Source organism: Marmota flaviventris, chromosome 8 (genome assembly GCF_047511675.1).
Source record: "Marmota flaviventris isolate mMarFla1 chromosome 8, mMarFla1.hap1, whole genome shotgun sequence".
Classification (NCBI taxonomy): Eukaryota; Metazoa; Chordata; class Mammalia; order Rodentia; family Sciuridae; genus Marmota; species Marmota flaviventris.
Window position 1 is genome coordinate 46,590,316 of NC_092505.1, and position 21,584 is coordinate 46,611,899.

Consider the following 21,584-nt stretch of genomic DNA (forward strand, 5'->3'; position numbering starts at 1 on the left):
GCTTCAAGCAAAGCCAAACCTTGAAGGCAGAGAAAGACTGGTCTCTGAAGTACATATTCACACAAGTAAAATGGCGGCCTTCTCCTTACTCTCCTCATTGGCATTACACATGTGCTTTTCCTTAAGCAATATCCATCTGCTTCTGTCTACACTTTCTCCCTCCTCAGGCTGAGGAATAAGAGCTCTTGGACTGAGACCTGTAATCTTTTCCTCTTCTTCTTCATTTAAGCTCCTCCTTCAACTCCAAGCTTATTTTTTCCTTACTATTCTTTCCTCTTTCCTCATACTAACTTGAATATTCTCTTTCTGGTTCTAGGAATGGACATGTCTGAATCTCTACTTAGGCCATTGTTAAAGTATTTTATTGACTCTATAGTAGAGGAGAGGTCTGATTAAGATGGAAATAATGAGGAAGAGACAAATATGAGTAACAATACAGTAGAATCCTAAACTGGACGGAGGTGATTCCTAGCACTTGGTTCCTGCCCACTTGAAAACTAATGAAGAACTATTATACTGGTTGTGTAGCATAAAAAGTATAACAGAGTAATATATGAAAAGTTCACTAATTCATTACTAAAACATCTCCATGACTAAATTTTTTCCCTACATTCATTTTCTCTACTACTTGCACATTTTCAGATTATATTATTATGTCTCTAGGAATTCTTAGTAAATGAAAGAATTATTCTTAAATGTAATATTTTGGAATTATACTTTCAGTTGATGATCCAAATCTAAAAACAACCTTGTGTTTTTGGAATTTCTTCATATGGGGGTGGAGGACCTAGTGTGTCAAAACATGGAACAGGGTACTGTTCAAGGTTTTGAGTTTGAAGGTGAATTCCAAGAGTTGGACTCACAGCTGCTTCAGTCCCTGGAAAGAAAAAGAGATATGTCATCTTACTAGACAGCATAAAGCAGAAGTACACAAAATGCCTGAAGAAATCTGCCATTTTTTTTATCACTAGGGCAACTGAAAATTATTTGTGCACTTGAGAAAAAATTTACAACTATCTTGCTCTCCAAAGTGATAGTTTAGTCATGATAGCAAGAAAATTTCCTTGAATGAAGTGATCATATCATTATTGACCAACCCATCAAGAAGCATTTACAATTTTATAACTGAAACTAGGAGGAATGTTTTTTTTTTTTTTTTTTTCATAGAACAGAATAGAGGATTCCTTACACAGCATTTTAGCTAATACTCCCAGCATAGGACATGCAGGTTTCACTTTCTAGTGTCTAGTGTTTCTACATTAAAATATCACTTTTAAACTTTATTTGTATTTATTTTTACTAACTGCAAATAATGCAAAAATCACTTTAAACATTTTCTTGTAATAGTAAAAATGTTAAGATAAATGCTGAAAAATTTGCATTTAAAGTATATCACACACACAGATTCTAAAATTTAAAAACATACTTTGAAATAAAGATTCTGCAAAGTGTGAAATATGATATATCAAGAAATTTGTAATGTTTTGAACAACCAACAATAAAAAATTAAAAAAAAAAAAAGAAGTGTAGTTTAGAGGGAAAGAACCAGAAAGTTACTGCTGGTTGCTTCATATCTCATTGTTAAATTCCTTAGAGTTAAGAAAGGGTTGATGTGTGGCTTTCAGAAATGATAAGAGGTTATGAATTTTATATTTCAGAAAACATTCATTGCCAGGATTGTGAAACAATATTCAAGGCCAAATAGAAAACCAGTTAGTCTGGATTTGCAATTTGTCGAATAATCCTCCAACAGTATCAACAGAAGATGTAAAATTTGGCAAGACTGAATGTTATCAATACTTTCTATCAAGACAGTAGAATGAACCAGACATAATTTTCCTATGCTCGGCCAGTGTAACTCCACATCATGTACAACCACAGAATGGGATAAAAATTGGAATGGGTTGCACTTGAAGTATGTATAATATGTCAAAATACACCCTACTGTCATGTATATCTAAAAACAACAAATTAAAAACATACTTTCTATATGTAAAAAAAAAAGAAATAAAGATTCTGGTTTGTAGATTGTACAATAAAGTCACTAAATATCAAAAACAGGCCTTCTCATCCACAAACCGGTAACCTTGAGGGACTTTGAATTTATCCTAGTAACTTTTAGAACTCTATTAGTATTTTTTGAAAGATTATTTTTGAGCCACACAGGAAATCAATAGTAATATTTTATAACACTCTTTCTTTGTATACATTTTTTTTCACCTGAGTCTTTACCTGACTTTGAATGATTTTGATTGCTTCTTCCCAAAACAATAGTAATGACCGTAAATTTAATTTTATAGAAGTCCTTGAACTAAATCCAGCTCTTGGGTATTTTTGTATATTAAATTTAACTGGAACGCATCTATACCTATTCATTTACATATTGACTATGGCTGCTTTTGAACTATAGTGACAGAGGTGAGTAGTTCCTTCAGAGACTATATGGACTGCGAAGCCAAAAATATTTTATCTGTCCTTTAATAGAAATTTGCTGACCTTCCTTGAAGAATTCCACTGGGAAGTTTCCAAAGAACATGGTCCAATTATAAAACAAATTTTAAAATGTGTTACTTATTAGGCATTAGCTGCATCACACAAGCCCATATGTAGATTACTCAAAATGTTTACTTGGGTGTGGAACAACAATTTAGAATCATGAATTTTTATACATTTGTATTTGCCTGATTTCTTATCTTGCTGGTCCTTATAGCAAAGTGTAATAATGCAAACATGAATATAGCATATGAAGGGTAGAATACAGTTAGAATATTAGTCTCACCTGTTGATTCAGTAATTTTCTCAGAAAGTTATTTATTTAATTGAATAATCCATTCCTAGGCTATTGCATAATATTTATTTACCCAAACTTTTTTGTACAATAAAATGATAATGATAGTGTCTACCTATAAAAAAGCAGTACAATGTTTAAGGTGAGTTCTGGCACACAGTAATGTTTATTATTATTTCTATTACTTATAAATAATTTTACTATGCTATGAATACACATGTACTTTTTGTTTATAATAGATCTTTTATTTTAATGGCTACATAATGTTTTAATAAGTATCAATATTAGTTTGAACAAAAATCATAAAATAAAAAATATCCTGGATTAAATCTATAGATTTAAGCTGACACCAGCTGTCTGTGGGACTTGATCATTAGTAAAACATATTGCCTAAGTAATTCCAGCCATTGTGAAAGCTTGTACTCAAAATTGACTATTTTCCTGGGAGACTGCTCCAGGTATAGTCAATATAAAGTCAATGGTAATGTCTACCTGGAAATTGTTGACCAGGTGACTCTAACACATTTATTACCTTTTCTAATTTACTTCTACTTCTCCAATATACTCTACTACTGCTATTATGAATGTTGTGTTCTAGGCAACAGGATCTTGACAATTATGCTCTGTGATTGGAAAGTTTTATTATTTCCTTAACTACAGATTTGTCTGTTGCTCTGAAACTTGTTATAAAAACTACAAGGCATTTGATTAATAAAGGCAACTAAGCTAATATGCTCAGAAAGCTTTTGAAATAGAAAATATATCAGTTTTTAATTGTTTTCAAGGCATGTTTCCATATAATTCATGTGATTGGGGGCGAGGAAAGCAGGTGTTACTTTTATCTTTTAAAAAGTTAAGAAACTAAGGGAACTCAATTTAGAATGCCTACAAAAATCCTATAGTATTACCAGAACTGCTGGCTAAAATATTAGAATTTATTGCTTAATGTTGTAAAACCTATACATTTACCACTGAGTTTTCATACCCCAAATTCATGTTTTCCACATTGTTAAGAGTAATTCCAATAGACTTGACATTTTAATATGTCTTTTCTATTTGTTCTCTTTTTCCTCCTTGATCTCATCCCTTTATCATATATGGAAATCATTCTCAAAGGCCTGAATTTGACTCTACCATCGACTAACTGTGCTGCTTAGTCTGTAAATGCCTTCATTTTCTCATCTGTAGAGTATTTCAAATTATGGTAGGCCCTCAAAGAGTTGTAGAGAAGAATAAATGAAATTCAAATATCAAAGTCCTGGGTCATAGTAAATGCTCAATAAATGTGAATTATCACTATTGTCATGCCCTTCCTGGAAAGTATGTGAATAAAACACTCCTTCTTTCCCTATGTTAAAAAAAAAAATCCCAGACCATTTACACATAGAACATAAAATACACAGAAGAGATCTCTAAGGATCCTAAAATGAACAAATCCTGAGAGACCAGAGGGGAGAAAGGGACACAGTGTGAGAGGCCCTGCTTCTTGCTCACCTCTCTCCAGCCTCCTTCCTCTCTCCGGGTCAGAGCACTCACATTTAATCACTGCTGGAACACCAGGATCTCTATTTTCTTTGAAATAAGAAAAAAGAGAAAATTATCTGTAAGGAAGAAATGGGGTCAGGGAGATTGGATAGTTGGAGGGCAGCCTCATGAGGGAACACCAGACCTGAGAAGCTAAGCCAGAATGAGTGTCCCCAGGAGGAGTGTCTCTGTGGGCTTGCAACTTGCTGCCTCCTCAGGAAAGGTCAGGGGACCTCTTGAGGGCTGAGAGAACCCAGCTCCAATCCAGGAGAATATGGAAGGAAAGTAAAAGTACACTAAAGTAGATTTGACAGTGATTCACTACTTTTCATTAAAACATGGACAAAGAGTGGCCTGGTCACTCTCCTATGCTCTTTTCTAATGAACACTACATTGTTTATTTACTGCAAGCTCAAATTTGTCTTTTACTTATTTCCTTAACTCCAAGTTTATTTTCCTTCATTGTCTTTAAATGGCTATTTTCTCATTAATAGGGACTTTTATTCAGCTTTATGGCCTTATTTTCAGTGAAATCTTTCCTTTATCCTTGTTTTCAGTGAATTAAGATAGAACAATCTGTGTTTTTGAACAAATTTTAAAACTCCGTTGACATTACATTACTTACTTTTCACATACCAATTTAAAACAAAATAGCTAACATAACAAACTAAAAATTTTTTTCCTGTCTTTCTTTCTTTCTCCCCCCCCCCCCCTTTGTGACTGGGGTTTTGCTATGTTGCCCAGGTGGCTCTAGAATTGTTGGGCTCAAGCTGTCCTCCCACCTCCACCAGTCAATAGCTGGGATTTCTGCTGCATATCACTATACCAAGCATGTTTACTTTTAAGATCACTTGTAATTCTATCTGGTTCACTTTGTCTTATAGTCCTTGGTATGTAATGATCACAAATGGTAGAGATTTTGGATATTCATGGTTATATGAGAATTTTAACAATTTTCTATTTTGCCCCATTTTTAACTAAAAACTTGCACAGATTCCTTTAAGAAATCTTTCTGCAGCCCAGTGTGCACTTTCAGTCTTCATTTCCACGTTAATGGTGGGGGGAGGGAACTGGCTGCAAATGTGTTTTTTATTGAGTTATCATTTAGGAGGAATTCCAAGAGCATTATTAAAACAGGTAAGGTACTGAAATAATTAACCATTGATAGAAGAAATAAGTTTTACACCTAACATAAGTGCTGGAAGGAAACAAAATACCCAATACTAGAACTGTTCATGTCTGATGGTGGAGGAAAAAGCACAAGAAGACATCAGAAACTGCTACATAGATGATCCATTCGAGAATCTGTAAAGGCATTGAATGGATATTGTGGGGATTTGGAGCAGAGATGGAAAGAAGAACTGCATCCAGAAGATCAGTGGGGTGGGGGTGGGGAGAACGAAAAGCAGGGAAGAGGACCTAGTTAGCAGATTCTGGAGCTAAATCCAGGAAAAGGAAGTGGGCCTGGAGCAGAAAAAAATAAGACAAATGTAGGGTTTTTTTTTGTTTTGTTTTGTTTTGTTTTTATAAAATAAATAGATTTTAATCTTAGTCCTTAAAATACAACTTCAAACTAAGATTTTTCTCCTCTTAGTCCTCATCTTCCTCCTTGCCTACCTTCTTGACTTTATTTTGGTCTTCCTCCTTCTTTCGTTAACAATTCCTTCTCTTCCTCTTTAACCTCCAAGGACTGTGTAATAGGGCTGTCATAACGGAGTGCCACAGACTGAGTGGCTTTAAGCACAGAAATTTATTTTTTCACAATTCTGGAGATTACATGTCCAAGATCAAGTGTCAGCCAGGTTAGGTTTCTTCTGAGAACTGTCTTTGGCTTGCAGATGACCAACTTCTCCCTGTTTCTTCACATGGTCTCCTCTTTGTGCCTGTGTGCTCATCTCTCCTTAGAAGGATGTTAGTCTTGTTGCATTAACACCTATCCCCAATTTCCTCATTTTACATTAGCTTTTTAAAGGCCCTATCTTCAAATATGGCCAGATTTTGAGGTACTGAGCCTTTAAACTTGAACACATTATTTCAATGGAGTATACAACCCAACCCATAACAGGGAATATTAGAGGGATTATTTCTTCCTTTCTGGGAAATAAAGATCTCCATCATGATGTATGGGCATTGAAGATGATAACTGAGTGAATAAGTGTTGGAGACTCTTCTACTGAACCCAATGACTATTTAGGGGAGCCATTAAATATAGGATCTACTATTCAAGAGTATAGATATTATGATATTAAGATATCATATTAAGGCCAAGGACCTGAACAGACACTTCTCAGAGGAGGACATACAATCAATCAACAAGTACATGAAAAAATGCTCACCATCTCTAGCAGTCAGAGAAATGCAAATCAAAACCACCCTAAGATACCATCTCACTCCAGTAAGATTGGCAGCCATTATGAAGTCAAACAACAAGTGCTGGCGAGGATGTGGGGAAAAGGGTACACTTGTACATTGCTGGTGGGGCTGCAAATTGGTGCGGCCAATTTGGAAAGCAGTATGGAGATTCCTGGGAAAGCTGGGAATGGAACCACCATTTGATCCAGCTATTCCCCTTCTTGGACTATTCCCTAAAGACCTTACAAGAGCGTACTATAGGGATAATGCTACAACAATGTTCATAGCAGCACAATTCACAATAGCTAGACTGTGGAACCAACCTAGATGCCCTTCAATAGATGAATGGATAAAAAAAATGTGGCATTAATACACAATGGAGTATTACTCTGCACTAAAAAAATGACAAAATCATGGAATTTGCAGGGAAATGGATGGCACTAGAGCAGATTATGCTAAGTGAAGCTAGCCAGTTCCTAAAAAACAAATGCCAAATGTCATCTTTGATATAAGGAGAGCAACAAAGAACAGAATAGGGAGGAAGAGCATGAGAAGAAGTTCACCATTAAACAGGGACGAGAGTGGGGAGGGAAAGAGAGAGAGAAGGGAAATTTCATGGTAAAGGAAGGAGACCCTCATTGTTATACAAAATTACATATAAGAGGAAGTGAGGGGAAAGGGGGAAAAAAAAACAAGAGAGAGAAATAAATTACAGTAGATGGGATAGAGAGAGAAGATGGGAGGGGAGGGAGGATAGTAGAGGATAGGAAGGGCAGCAGAATACAACAGACACTAGTATGGCAGTATGTAAAAAAGTGGATGTGTAACCGATGTGAATCTGCAATATGTATACGGGGTAAAAATGGGAGTTCATAATCTGCTTGAATCAAATGTATGAAATATGATATATCAAGAGCTTTGTAATGTTTTGAACAACTAATAATAAAAAAATTTAAAAAAAGATAAAAAAAAACACAATACTACCCAGTATGAAATACATCATGAGAAAAGAAAACTGTAACTATAAAAGAATTGAAAAAAAAGAGCATAGATATTATAATATTAAGATATTAAGAGTACAGATATTATGAAGGGTAGGAAGATATGGTTATCTGAGTGCTGAACCAGCACAATACTGTGAAATGAGATAATTACTACTGGACAAGGGGATGTTCTTGGGCTCTAAAGTGTTTGACTGAGTTCCCAAGGACATTTTTTAGACCTGAAATCTCATCAGACATTGATATGGGATGGCATGGCAACCCCTTCCTTAAATACCTTTTATAAGGATAACAAGTCAAGTAGTTACTTTCTTCTCTTTAGCATTTTTTAATATGGAATGTTTCCAGAGTTTGCATGTCATCCTTGCCCATGTTAATCTTTTCTGTATCACTCCAATTTTAGTATATGTGCTGCTGAAGCCAGCACTCTTTTTAGTATTTCTAATCAAGATAATTGGTAACCTGTTAGCCTGAATTGCTATTGAGATAAAATGTCTATTTTATATATTGTAACATTAGTAAAGTTCAGTCAACTCCAACCTTTGATATTCAGCCAAAATTCTCCTCTTGACTCTTCTCATTTGAGGGCAGCTTCCATGAGATCCTGAGAGTCAAACCTTTGACACTTACATCAGATGTGCGGACCCATTTCAAAAAATATGATCAAAAAGTCGTGATATAAAAGTGAAATAACTTTTGAAGAAATAGAATGAAGGACTGGGAGGAACCCAACTTTCATATATCAAATCTAGTATCTCCATTAAAATGTTTTAAATGACCCATTTCTCATATTCTGTATTCAGAAGGGAGCATTCTGGGCCTTCATCTGTGTGTAACAGATAAAAGGAAGGCCATAACCTCTATTTCATATTCTAGCATGTCGCCAGTGTCATTCAAATGATTTCTAATTGTTCTCTACCTCTTTCAAATAGTGATTGTGAGGAAAACTCACAGGTACAGCCCCGTACTTCAGTGTGTGATCATGTGAACCCCTCAGGTTCTGGACTCAGCCTCAAGCTATGAGCACCTCCTTGGTGAAAATTATGGAGACAGGTCTGGGCCCTCAATGTCTATCCACAGGAAGATCCTGGAGAGGCTCTCTAGCTTCCCTTGGGAGAGAAGCTTCTTCTTACAGAAATATTAGGTAGGAAGAATCATTTATCTGGAGAGGTGAAGGTATGATGAGAATCCAGTCAGCCAAGTAAATCCTGTGTGGATTAAGGTTTTTGACTCCCTCAAAATATCAACTCTCTGGAATTCATTTCCAGCAAAATTTGTTAAGAAACTTCTAGGGATCATAGAGAACACCACTTCCTTAATTACCCTTTTGTATTTTGTTTGGGAGAGGAGAAACAGGAATGCAAAAGCATTAACTCTGGGGCAACATTCATAGGAAAACTGTGAATGGTTGTTAGACCCCTTCATAGCCATCTTGAATATCACTCAGAGAGGATGGAGTGGGTTGGATAAAGTGAAATCCAACTCATTGTAGGAAGGGAAAAGATAAATGGTAAGAGATAACTGAGCCTGTGGTCTCCAAGATTGACAATAGAAAAAAAGCTTTGTAAGAGAATTCATGAGCAAAATATGATCCAGAAGCTGTGCCAGTGGCACTGGGAGGAAATGATAGAATGAGGACAGAAATAAATATACTAGAATCCAATCCCTACAGTTATGGAGTCACTACATAAAAATATATGATATTCAGCATCTGCGGCTATACTTTGTGTACAGGGATGAAGTGGCTAAGCCCTTAGTATCCAGCCTAAATTTTCATAGACTCTCTACCCACAATTCTGGATAGTTTGAAGTCTACTAGTTGACTTACAGCAAAGAATTCTATGTATATTAACTCAGAAGTGTGAAAGTAGATAAAATCCTCTAAGAGAAATAACAACAACTTCCAAAGACAGAGAATATCAAAAAACCCTCAACCTATCACTTGTTAGATGTGAAATAAATTGTGACCATATTGTTATTTTAAAAATTCAATTTCTTTACAAGTTTATTTTTTTTTCTTGTTCATAATGATTTCAGAATAATATGGAGCATGTGACTGAATGCCCAGGACTCAATACTATCATGTGCTTGTGGCTGAGACAGTGTATCAGCCTGGACCCCTTCTCCCACACTCGGACCTATTCTGGCTGGTTCACCCAAGTTCAAGAGCAGGCAAAACAAACACGTTGCAGAAATTAGAAAAGCATTAGAGAAATAGGAACATAAACTACCTTAGACATTATAGCAGCATAATTGAGTAGCTTAAAATTAGAAACAAACTTTTTTAAAAAAAATATTCAAGATAGTCTAGTGGAAGGTTCTTCTTCAAAGTGAGAGAAGGGCTAAGATGGAGAATTGTGTGCCTCTCTTTAGAAATGCAAGTTCAGCTGGAAGAATTATAATGCCATTTATTAACTATCTGTAGTTTAATGAAGAAAAATAGGCCAACATTAACATGTAGATCCCTTTGACATATTTAACAAACATATTTTGTTAAAAGGTCAGTAACCCTATTACCCTGTCTGCTTCATAAAAAGTGTTTTTAATTTCAAGAGAAAGATGTATTATCACTGGAGAATTTAACAGTCCTTCCCAAAATAACCATTTCCCGAACTGATAATGTCTTGTCCTTGTTAAAGGACTTTTGGGTGGGAAAAAGTTAATAGTAAAAACAATCACTAAATTTTAAAGTAACTTTTGAAGTTAAAACAGTTTATTTTTACCAAGCACTCTTGGGACAATTGTGGCATGTGATGTAGTACCTAAGAGGGAAATTCTCATAACACTGTTCGAATGAAGATGAAGCTTAATATGAAGAAATAAGCTAATGATTAAAGAAAGGAATTATCAATTGTAGCCTTCCAGAAATCCGTGGTAGTTTTTTTCTTTTGTTCGTTTGATTGTTTTCCTATTTATTGCTAGGGTTGGAAGCTATGCACAATTCTAAGATTTCTAATTTCTTCATTTCTTACCTCCTCGTGCGAATTGGGAAATGAGGGAGGAACATGTTTTGGGGGGTGGGGATTGAGTATAGGCAGCATCAGGATGCTGTCAGTGTGTCTGGAGAGAAAGGGCATATGGATTGGCACTCCCCTGTCCAGTCACAATGATTTCACACTATGCGTTGGCAGTAGACCATCTGGAAAATGTGGTTTAGTGCTACTTCAGATGGGTTAAGTGAGTCATAGCTAAGTAACCAAGACTATGAATACAAGTTGGATAGACTGATGTCAAAAACTCAAGAATATTCTTCTGCACTTTAGATTCTATCTCATACTCAACTGTGAGTCAGTTTCCTAAGATATATTCTCTTTCTTATGGGCTTTCTTTCTTTCTGATTTTTTCTCACTTAAACTCTTCTCAAAGCATGCCTTTGGCTATACCATAAGCCATTTGCCATTCTAAGTTCACTGATTCACTTGGCAGATGATAGCTTTTCAAGGCTTCACAGAGAAGTTCCAGAACTCTGTGTCAACTCACCACAAATGGAATCCAAATCTCCAACAGCAAAAACAGCCATGGTGCGTCTTGGGGAATCCATTCGGGATCTCTTCAGCCAGCACTGGAGACAGAAAAGCACCACTCCACAGAGAAGAGACACCAAGAAAATCAGCAGTAGAAACCTGAGGTCAAAAGCAGCCAGAGAGGAGTGAGGTAGAGCAAGCAAAGACTTCCTGTTACTACCTGAAAAATGGTCAGGGACTCAGCTAGACTGGGTGTTGGAATCCTTTAAGCAATCTACCCCCACCATAATTGCCACAGGCCTGGAATATTGTCTGCCCTCAGAGAGGCTTGATCTTACCACGTGGTGATTAATACTTCATCCTTGGAAAATGAAGGAGTATTCTAAAAAGCAGTGTCTTGGTTCCTTATTTATTGAACTAGTTAATTCTTCCATACATTCATTAATGACAATAAGTAATGACACATCATTTAAGGGAACATTATCTAGTCATTCCAGACTTCCATATATTCATTCAACTAATATTTTTAGTAAGTGATGTTAGGGTTAGGGAATTCATAGGTAAAAAAGATAAGGTCTCCATGTTTCAGAGCTAATCATCTAATAGAACTGATAATATGAAATTTGGAAGTTATAGATATCAAGATTTAAGAAGTGTATCAACTATCTTAAAATATCTGATGAACTATCTCATAAAAGAGGCAGCTGCTTATTTTTATTGCTTTTATTACCAAAAGTAAAATTTGTAGAGTCATTTAGAAAAATTTCAAGTGGAAAAAAAAAACAATTTACCACTAAAAATCTCCATCTCAGAAATACATTATTAAAAATAGTAAGTTCACTGTCACAGAAAATGTATAAGTAAACACTGGCCAACCATCTGGAAATGATGTTTCTATAGATATTGATGTACATGACCCCTAAATTTCCTTAGGCTGTGTTATTTCTTGTGCTGTCTAAAATTATTTAGGAAAATGATATGCATATTTCACCAAATGTTTTATAAAACAAATTGAGAATATCCTTACCAGATGTACCAGTCATTAGGGTGTTGATCAGTATAATTTAGACACCTGGTGATAAAAGAAAAGCAGTAAGTGCTAGAATTCTAGCTGGCTAAAGCCTATGTCTCTGGGGCCATAAAATTTTTACTCACCACATCCCCATATCTGTTTCCCCAGAACAATTGTTTGTTTACCGCCACCACAACGCCTGCCCCACAACCTACTCCCAGCAAAATTAAGTGTGTAAGTTACACTGTGTCCACGCCAAGGCACTGAAAAGATGGAACGGTTTGAATCTGCTAGACATACAAACAGATGACTGCCCTGAAATATGTTTGATTCTAGAGTTAAAAAATACTATTGTGCAACAAGAAGGTCATGACTAACTTTTTAGGGCCAATGCGTCATCTGTATTAGGCAAGTAATCATATCACCCTTCTGTTGATCCAGGTATCTAGAGTCCTTTACTTTCCAAATTCTCCAGGGAAGGTTTATAATTTCTGTTAAACTTTAATAACTTGGTAGAGTAGCAAGCATTGGAAAATTGGTTGCTTTCTAGTTCAACAATTGGTAAAGAAAGAAGTTAGGCTAGAAAGAAAATGAATGTGGCCACATGTTTATCATTCACCAAGAAGAGGAGTTGACTTCTTCAGTTGGAGGGGTGAGATCGTTTGTGCGTTGAGGCAAAACTCAATCATTCTTGAGGTAAGTTTGAAAAGATCACACAAAAACAAATTTCACATGGGTTTGACTCTCAGGAGTAGAGATATATGTGTTGTTCATCTCAGTCCCTCATATACCTGACCTGGTGCAGAGGGTATGTTTGCATAAGGACTTCTTTCCAGACTTCATGTATGGACACTTCTAAAGTGTCTTGAGAGTGAACAGGGGAAACCTGTTCATCACAACCTGATAAGCTTCTGAGATGGAGCCATCCTTAATCATGCTTTTTCAGCCACTGTTAAAATAATACTTAGTGCTTCTCAGCTTGAAAGTGCTCATAAGCATCCATTAATTTATTGCTTTCACATTCATCATTATACTAGTTAGAAGTGACTTTCTAATACTTCTTGACTTAGAAATTTTGCCTTAACATTGAAGATAAGTCAATTACCCAGACACTAAAGTTTTTATTTGCTTATTTTTGTTTCTTTGGTTAGTTAGTTAGTTTGTTTAAAGCACCTAAAGAGTTTAGGAAAGTTCATATGTACAAATGCTGATTTAAGAATTGCAACTGAAGCTGGGCACAGTGGTGCATGCCTGCAATCCCAGTGGTTTGAGAGGCTGAGACAGGAGGACATCAAATTCAAAGCCAGCTTCAGCAAAAGCAAAGCACTAAGCAAATCAGTGAGACCCCGTCTCTAAATAAAATACAAAATAGGGCTGGAGATGTGGCTTAGTGGTCAAGTGCCTCTGAATTCAATTTCTGGTACTCCCCCAATCCCCCCCAAAAGGCAACTGAAGTATAACTTTCAAAGGTATCTCAGGATAAGTGATCATTAGTAAAGGATGGTAACAATAATTAATGACACATCATTTAAGAGAATATTATCTTGTCATAGAGAAAAATATAGACTTTTATTTATAATTAAAAGTTTTGGTAAGAAAAACAATTTAGAGAGCTCAGCCCTATACTGTATATATTCTTTTAGACAAATACAATGATTCCAGCAAAAATAGCTATTAGTTAAATATAAAATATTCCATCATTGTACCATCAAGGCTTCTCTTGAAGATTGTATAATAAAGAACATTTTCCTTTTAATATTTTCATATTGTTTGAATATTTATATAGGCATTACTTTTGTCATCAGAAAGTATTAAAATATTACATTAAAATATAAAATTCTTCAAAATATAGTATCCAACTCAAGAGATGAATATAGGTAAATTTCCATGGTGTCCTGATCAAATAAAAAAGCTGAAGTTTCTTGTTTGTAGATCTTGACTTCTAAGATCAAAGCTTGGAATGGATTATCTCATCTTCATGCATATATAAATCTCCTCTATTTTTACATTTAGAATCATCCCATATAACTTTAAGTCAAGGCTAAAAATTGAGTGCCTCATTTTATTTCATAATTCTTATTTATTAGCCACTCATGATTGTTTTCAGTGCTAGCAATAACCCAAACTTGACTTATTTCACTTTCTCTTTACTAGCCCTGTGCACCCTCTGGTGGTTGTTCTTACAAGTAATAAAATGGCCAAAAAGAACTTAGCTGGAGAATGGAGTTGTCAAGTAATTCCAAAAATTCTGACATCTATCATGTAATTCAAAAAATTCTGACATGTATCTCACTCTAAGGATTTTATTCACTGTACACCTGGGATCCAGAATAAGGAATGAAAGTGGGAGGTCACTAGCTGGAACTTAACATAGAATATGTGTCTTCTGGCTCCTTCTTTCTCACCATTATTCCCATTTCTTTCTCAAATTCAATTCTTCAACAAAAACATTTTGAATTCTTAAAAAAATAATTTCTGAACTGTAACAGCATTCCAATTGCTCAAATTTTAAATGCAAGATCTTTAGAGTACAAAGTTTATATTTTTTAAAAAATGAAGTTATTATTCAGGTGTTGCTCAAATTAGGATGCTGATGTTAAAAAGAAAACAAGATAGCTATCAGGGAGAAATGAGAGCAGAAAGGAATGTTTAAGGAAGACATTTGAAATAATCAGAATCTTCTAGAAGTAGATGATAGAGATAATTTCAGTTTCTACCAGAACAAGGGCCCTTCTTTACTTGGATCCTCTGGAAATGATTCCTGCTCTATATGGATGGTTAGACTAGTTGGTCTTCTCAGTGCTGAGAATCCATGCAACTAAAATTTTAAATTCATTAATTACATTAATTCAGGAAGAAAACTGCAGATCTGCTCCATTTGCTCCTCTCTACAATGACCCAGCATTTTCTATGGCAGGCATTCTTCCAAACCAGGTATATTAGGTCATGTCAAGTAATTCACTTTAGAACTTACAGCACTATAAGTGAGGCCCACACTATTATAATCTTCTTTTTATAATTCAGAAAACTCAATCGCAGGGAGGTTAAGTAACTTGTCCAAATTAGCATTACTGGAAGTGGCAGAGGTTTTAAACACAAATGGTCTGACTGTGGAGCCATGTCCATTACCACCATGCAATACTGCAACTGGGAGCACTAAAACTCAGCTCTACATTCTATGGAGTGTTAGCTGAATGCATCCAATATCCTGTGTTCCAAAATGCTTTCAGGAAATACTGAAAATACAAAAATGAAAAAATTTACAAGTGAGAGCATGGAGAGTATCAGGCACAGAGAATAAGACAAGAATGAGATCAATTTGTAAACCAAATGTAACAAGTCCCATTTATAAAAGAACTGAACTCCAGATCTGGCTTAAGCTTTCTAGCAGTTAATAAGATGAGAGAGAACTGGTATATACTGTCCTTTAAAATGAACAAAACAAACAACATTATTCATCAGATGTAAAACTATTCTTCCTATAGAAACTAGAGAAAAATTCAAACCATGGGACTTCATAAAGAGACCATTGTTAATAATAGGAACAGTGTTTCCATAGTCTTAGGATAAATAAAATAACAAATTTCACGATTTTTTTTTCTTTTTAAATAAAACTACTCCTCCAATTAGGCCAATGTACAATTCATGCTCACAAACATGTGGGAAGGATGGGTAGTAAGTCATGTCATCCAGAAATTGGTGGTAAATTGCATAGTATCTAGGAAACTGAATAGGCTATATGTTCCTCAGGCATTTCACCAATTTTATAGTGATTAAATGTCAGATGTACAATATGACTTTGTGGTTAAACATCTGGGTTCAGAATTTAGAGTCAGTTCTGGGTCTCCATCTAAACTCTACCTCTTCTTTGATTCCTTGCTCTTGAACTAAATATTTACCCTCACTGGCCAAGTGAGATGGTAGCATGTCATTAGGAAATTTATTAACAAAATTAATTTACATAATACTTTATATATATAATATATGTTTTATAAATCACTATATACATACATGCAAATCAGTGTAATTATTTATTTATGGGGAGAGGAATGGATTAAAGAGATAGAGGGGGCTCTATCACATTTGATTTCATACAATAAATTAACACTTAAATTTTATGTAAAGTGAAGCAATGCATTGTTGCTACTAAAAATTCAGTTATAAAAATAAAATGAGTAGGTCATATCACAAAATTAAAAGCCTAGTGTTTTAAAACAAATTTAAATAGAACTAATAATAGATCAAAAATTTTAAACATTGAGTATGTAAATATATATATGTATATATATATATATATACACACACACACACACATATATGAATTATTTTGCAAATATTTGGATCAAGAAGTTAATTAATGAAAAACAAAGTTATTTCTGGCTATTCAGAGATCCTTTCTCACTCAAACATGGCCTCTATCAGAATAGCCCTCATTCCATTTTCTTTCTGCTCTTCTACTCCCTTGCATTCTGATCCATCTCTGATTTTTGTGTCCATTTTGTGTGTGAACTTTGGGCAAGTTACTCTTCTTTTATGTTTCTCATTTCAAAAGGACATGTGGAGAGGGCCATCTCTATGCTTCCTTTTACCTGTAATCTAGTGGGTTTGTGTTACTCTCTTATAGTTTGATAAAGGATGAATGTATACTCTCTTGGACAGGTAATGGATTTTAACAAAGATAATGTCTCAGATCAAAGATGAAATCCTAAATTGAAGATATCTAGGACAAATATAGGTAGAGAAAGTGAATCCTGTTTGGATGTGGAACTTCTACTCTTTAAGAAACCAGCACACCTTTCATTTTAGACTAATCTCACTAACACTATCTTGCATAAAAAAAGAGAGATTGTATCTACCTTCAATACCTTTACTTACTACTTCCCTATTCTTCCAGCTACTCTCTTGTCTTTATTTCCTACTAATTTGAAATGTATTTGAGGCACATTTTAGTCAGCTTTTTTTCATTGCTGTGACTAAAAGAATCTGACCATCACAATTATAGAGGAGGAAAAGTTTATTTTGAGGGCTCATGGTTTCAGATTTTTTATACCATAGAAGGCCAGCTCCATTCCTCAGGGCTGGAGGTGAGGCTGAACATCAAGGCGGAAGAGTGTGGCAGAGGGAAGCAGCTCACATGATGATCAGAAAGCAGAGAGAGAGAGTTCCACTCACCAGATACAGAATATATACCGGAAAGCCACAATGAATCACTTCCTCCAGCTACACCCTACCACTTCAGTTACCATTCAGTTAATCCCCATCAGGGGATTAATTTACTGATTTATTGGCTATAACCCAATCAGTTCTCCTCCAAAACTTCTTGCATTGTCTCACACGTGAGCTTTTGGAGGACACCTCAATCCTAATCATAAAAAGGCAGTTTCTAGTTTTCACTCAAAAGGGAAATAATGATAATATAATGGAAAATTAGATGTAAAAGTTTAGATGTAAAACTTAAATGTAGCCAATAAAAGGTCATACCCAATATCAGTTGAAGTCCTCTTGTTAATTTACTATCTGTCTGGATCTCAATTTCTTCCCCTAAAAAGGAGACCTGTAGCCTCAGAGGCTCAAAAGTAAATATAAATTGTTCCTCAATGCCATGTTTCCCTGTCATGTTGATCAGAGAATTAGAATTGACACTTAAGATATTTTCCAATTATGAAATTCTGTATTCTATTTTTCTGAGTCAAAGGCAGAAAACGATGAGGCAGGATGAGTGTAGCTATGAAATCCAGAGTCAGGAAAGCCTATAATCAAAAATTATCATGTCACAAACAGCAAGAGATAGAACAAAATGGCAGGTCTGAAAATAAATGAAAAGAAACAGCAATGAAGGTTGATGCAAACACTAAAAGGGGGCATACACTTAATAAGTAGATTGTTAACAAGAAGATGATCCTCCAGAGACAGGCGAATGACTCCAGAGCCCAGGAAAGCCCCATTTGGCCCGGACTCTTACTTTAGAGCCAGTGTCCATAGACCTTGGCTTTGAGGGAAATAGACAATGATAATTGAAAGCAGCTGGCTGGCAGAGAGTGTAGCAACCAGAAGACAGCACGTGGCAGGAGTGCTTTTCTGACACTTGCACTAAGTCACAGTGCATTATAGTTATCATGAATCATCATCAGCATTATTAATGGCACCTTCTCCCCATCTCCCGAATAGAATTCTGGGAACCATTAAATCCACAGCACAAAAAGTGAGAAAAGCGAGTCAATTATTCACATAATTCATATCAGAATCACTTTGAAATGTACACATAATACAAGTTAGAATTTGGGTTTGTTTGTTGTCCGGTAAATTGCCACCCATCATTGCTGTGACCTATGCATGTGAATGCAGCTGCGGAGGAGGTGACATCGTGATGATTCTCTCATGCACTTACAGCACCCTGGATGCTTAAAGGAAGGGGAAGTCAGTGACCAAAAATATCTAGAAATAAACCAGGCCCCTTCTTTATTTAATAACGATCTTAAGAAAATTATTATCTCTTGGTTTTAGAAAAATTAAGCCATCTGCATTTAAAAACTATTAGTGTTTTTCTTATGTGATTATCACCATCACTTGAAACTCTTTGGGGGCTTTATAATTGACTTTATCCTTTTTGATTGTTTGAATTTTTAAAATGCTAAATAAAAACAAGGAATCTATTGCTATTTACTTACATTTCATTTTCTTCGCATGGCAGATTCGAAAGCACCAACTGAAACACATGTTTAGAACAATAAAATCCAACATCTCATCAGTCTAATCCTTTAATACGAGCAGTGCCTAGAGACAATGCGGGTTTATATCTTTCTTTTGTTCTTCTTCTTCTTCTTCTTTTTTTTAATTAAAAGCTCTGTTGCATAGTTTATTGTTGGTGTACAGAGTTTTAATTGAAAAAATTTCTCTGGGGGCTGGAGGTGTAGCTCAATGGTACAGAGCCTGCCTAGAATATGAGGCACTGGGTTTGATCCCCAGCACCATCATAAAAAAACAACAACAAAAATTCTCTAGGTAGATTTTTAAATTCAGCAGTGACAGGAGATGTGTATTGCAAACTAGATTCTTATCCTACATACACTATAGATGTATTTGTAAAGAGTTTTTTGTTTTCTCTATTGGCAGATTTTGCTTGCTCTAAAGAGCTTTTGTATGCCTTGCATTTTTTCTGTGTATTTTTGCATTCAAGGCAGAGGAAAGAGTTCATTAGTTGTGAGTAGTATTTTCATGCAAAGGAAGCAAGTTCCCAGTATGAGGAAACATAAGTCAAACCTATTTGCATTAATGGGTGTTAAATGTATGCATGAAGGGGTGACTTTAACAGCTCTAAGGCTGAGGTCCACTTAAGATCATATGAAATTCCTGCTGAGATTTACAATCTTTATCAAAAAAGAGGGAAGGTAATAATAACCTTTAGAAGACCCAAACCCCTAAGCATTCCATCACAATTATCTTAGTTCTCTGTGTTGAACCTTACAGGTTATAATAACACCCACAATTACAAGGAAAGAAACTATTTCTTTCTAAAGACTTTGTGTGTTTGTTTTTTCCTAAGAATTGGAACTCTTTCTGTGTACAATAAAAAAGCCTTGAGATGTCACTTAAACGTAGCTATAAAACTCAACCCAAATAGGTCAGTGGAAGCATTTATTTCACTGGACTGTTGCATATATGTACAGGTAAAAACTTACAAACTTTAAATGATTGACCTAGGAATTTTGTATGAGATATGAATTTTCTCCCTTAATTCCAAATTTTTCTTCTTCAGCACCTTGTATGTACACCACCAAGTTTATCTGGGTAAAGAGATTTGTGGAGTTGCAGATGGAGTCATGAATTGGTCATCAGAGAGCATGATAATGAACAATTTATAAGCACAGAAAATGAGTTGCATTTTCTTTTGCTAGATTGCTGCAAATAGATTTGCATACTAACTGAGAGGAAAATGAACACTCAAATTTTGTCCATAAAGAAAGTTTATTTATGAGTAAATGAAATCATTTGGGATCTAGCTTAACAGATAAACAAATAAAGCCAGCATTTCAAGTCACTTCCCAATCTTCTCTGCATGCTGTACCTGAGTATATATGGTATTTCATTATTACCACCTCACTGCCAAAGCATTAGCTGTCAGACTCCCATGTTATTTTGAAATGGTGAGGGAAGTTTTAATATGCTTTAGATCTAAGTCTTTCAGATATGTTGGTTTCAGGTAACACAGATACAAAGATGCAGTTATTGGTCAGAAAAGGATGCTGGAGTGGGGGAACCAAAATAAATCCTAAAATGCTTCTTTCTACAACAGTCAGCGTTTAAAAACTGTTGAGAATCAAGTATGGTTGCAGGCAAAAAGCAACATTCTTAAATTAATCTAGCCATGATACCTTTCTCTGTTTCAACAATATTTTTGATGTTTTGAAAATTTCACAGCATAGCAAAGTGAAGTAAAGGTTAAATGTGCATCGTATTATTTCAATCATATGAATAGAACTAAATAAAGAAGATGTCAACCGAATGCCCTGGATGTTTTATTTGCCATATCTTCAGCCAACAAATAAGTTGTAAGATGCTGGTGACACCTTCTTAAAGGAATTATTTTAAAAATGTAGTTACAATGCCCAAAGAACATATCTGTAGCAGGTCAAATCCTCAGAGTATTTTAGAAAGTCTCCTGGAAAGAAAGAGGGTTACCTGGAATAGTGACAAACACCAAGTTCCTGTTGAGATCACTGAAATGACACTGAAAGATCTGGATCTTGACATCCTTCAAGGCTAATCTGCCCAGAGATGGTGCTTTGCTGTCTACGCTGGTCTCTCCGTCTCAGAACTTGCTAAATTCTCCATGCTGTGCTTCCTTCCAGAGCAGGCATTAATGATGGCTCCTTGTGACTAATCAAGTGCATGCTGGGGAGGAATGTTGGGTGCATGATTTCAGGTACTAAGAGTTTTAGGAATTTTAGTTTAAGGTCAGAACCTTGGTACTGTTTCTCAAGGCCCTAAAAGGAAGGGTTATAAATCCTGACCTGCAAATCTAGCTGGCTGCTTAAGTAACTTTCAAAATTCAAGTACATGCCTTATTCCAGGGAACTTGTGAGATCTTTTTTTAAAAAAATAGAATCTCATACTGGGAATATTTATTCATTTTTTTACCCTTTATGTGTCCTCCTTGCTCCTCTTTTCCTGCCCATCATTTTCAGACTCAGGTCTAACACAGCCTTGAATTTACAATTATCAGACTGGCAAGTTCAAAATTCAATAATACAGCAGAAGAGCTAGATATAAAGAAACACCCTTTTGTATATAATTGGGAAAACTATACAAGTTTTTTCAAAGACAATAGGGCAATGTCTATCAAACTAAAAAATAAATGTACCCTTGGTCAAGAATTCTACTTCTGTTGCAGAGCAAGGACATCTGCAGAGATGAAGTGGCCACAAATGTCCTTGTTCACTGGT

General features: G+C 35.4%; 1 protein-coding gene and 1 pseudogene across 1 annotated transcript; both read right to left on the reverse strand.

Moving 5' to 3' along the window:
• Positions 1-737: 737 nt before the first annotated feature.
• On the reverse strand, positions 738-20,892 carry Tmem207 (transmembrane protein 207). The gene is made up of 5 exons (XM_071614885.1): positions 20,821-20,892; positions 18,810-18,847; positions 12,157-12,201; positions 11,146-11,288; positions 738-877 (listed from the first exon to the last, which is right to left on the reverse strand). Exons 1-5 carry the CDS (start codon positions 20,890-20,892, stop codon positions 738-740), a joined length of 438 nt encoding a protein of 145 aa, XP_071470986.1.
• Positions 7,993-8,092, reverse strand: LOC114105192 (U6 spliceosomal RNA; annotated as a pseudogene).
• Positions 20,893-21,584: the final 692 nt, after the last annotated feature.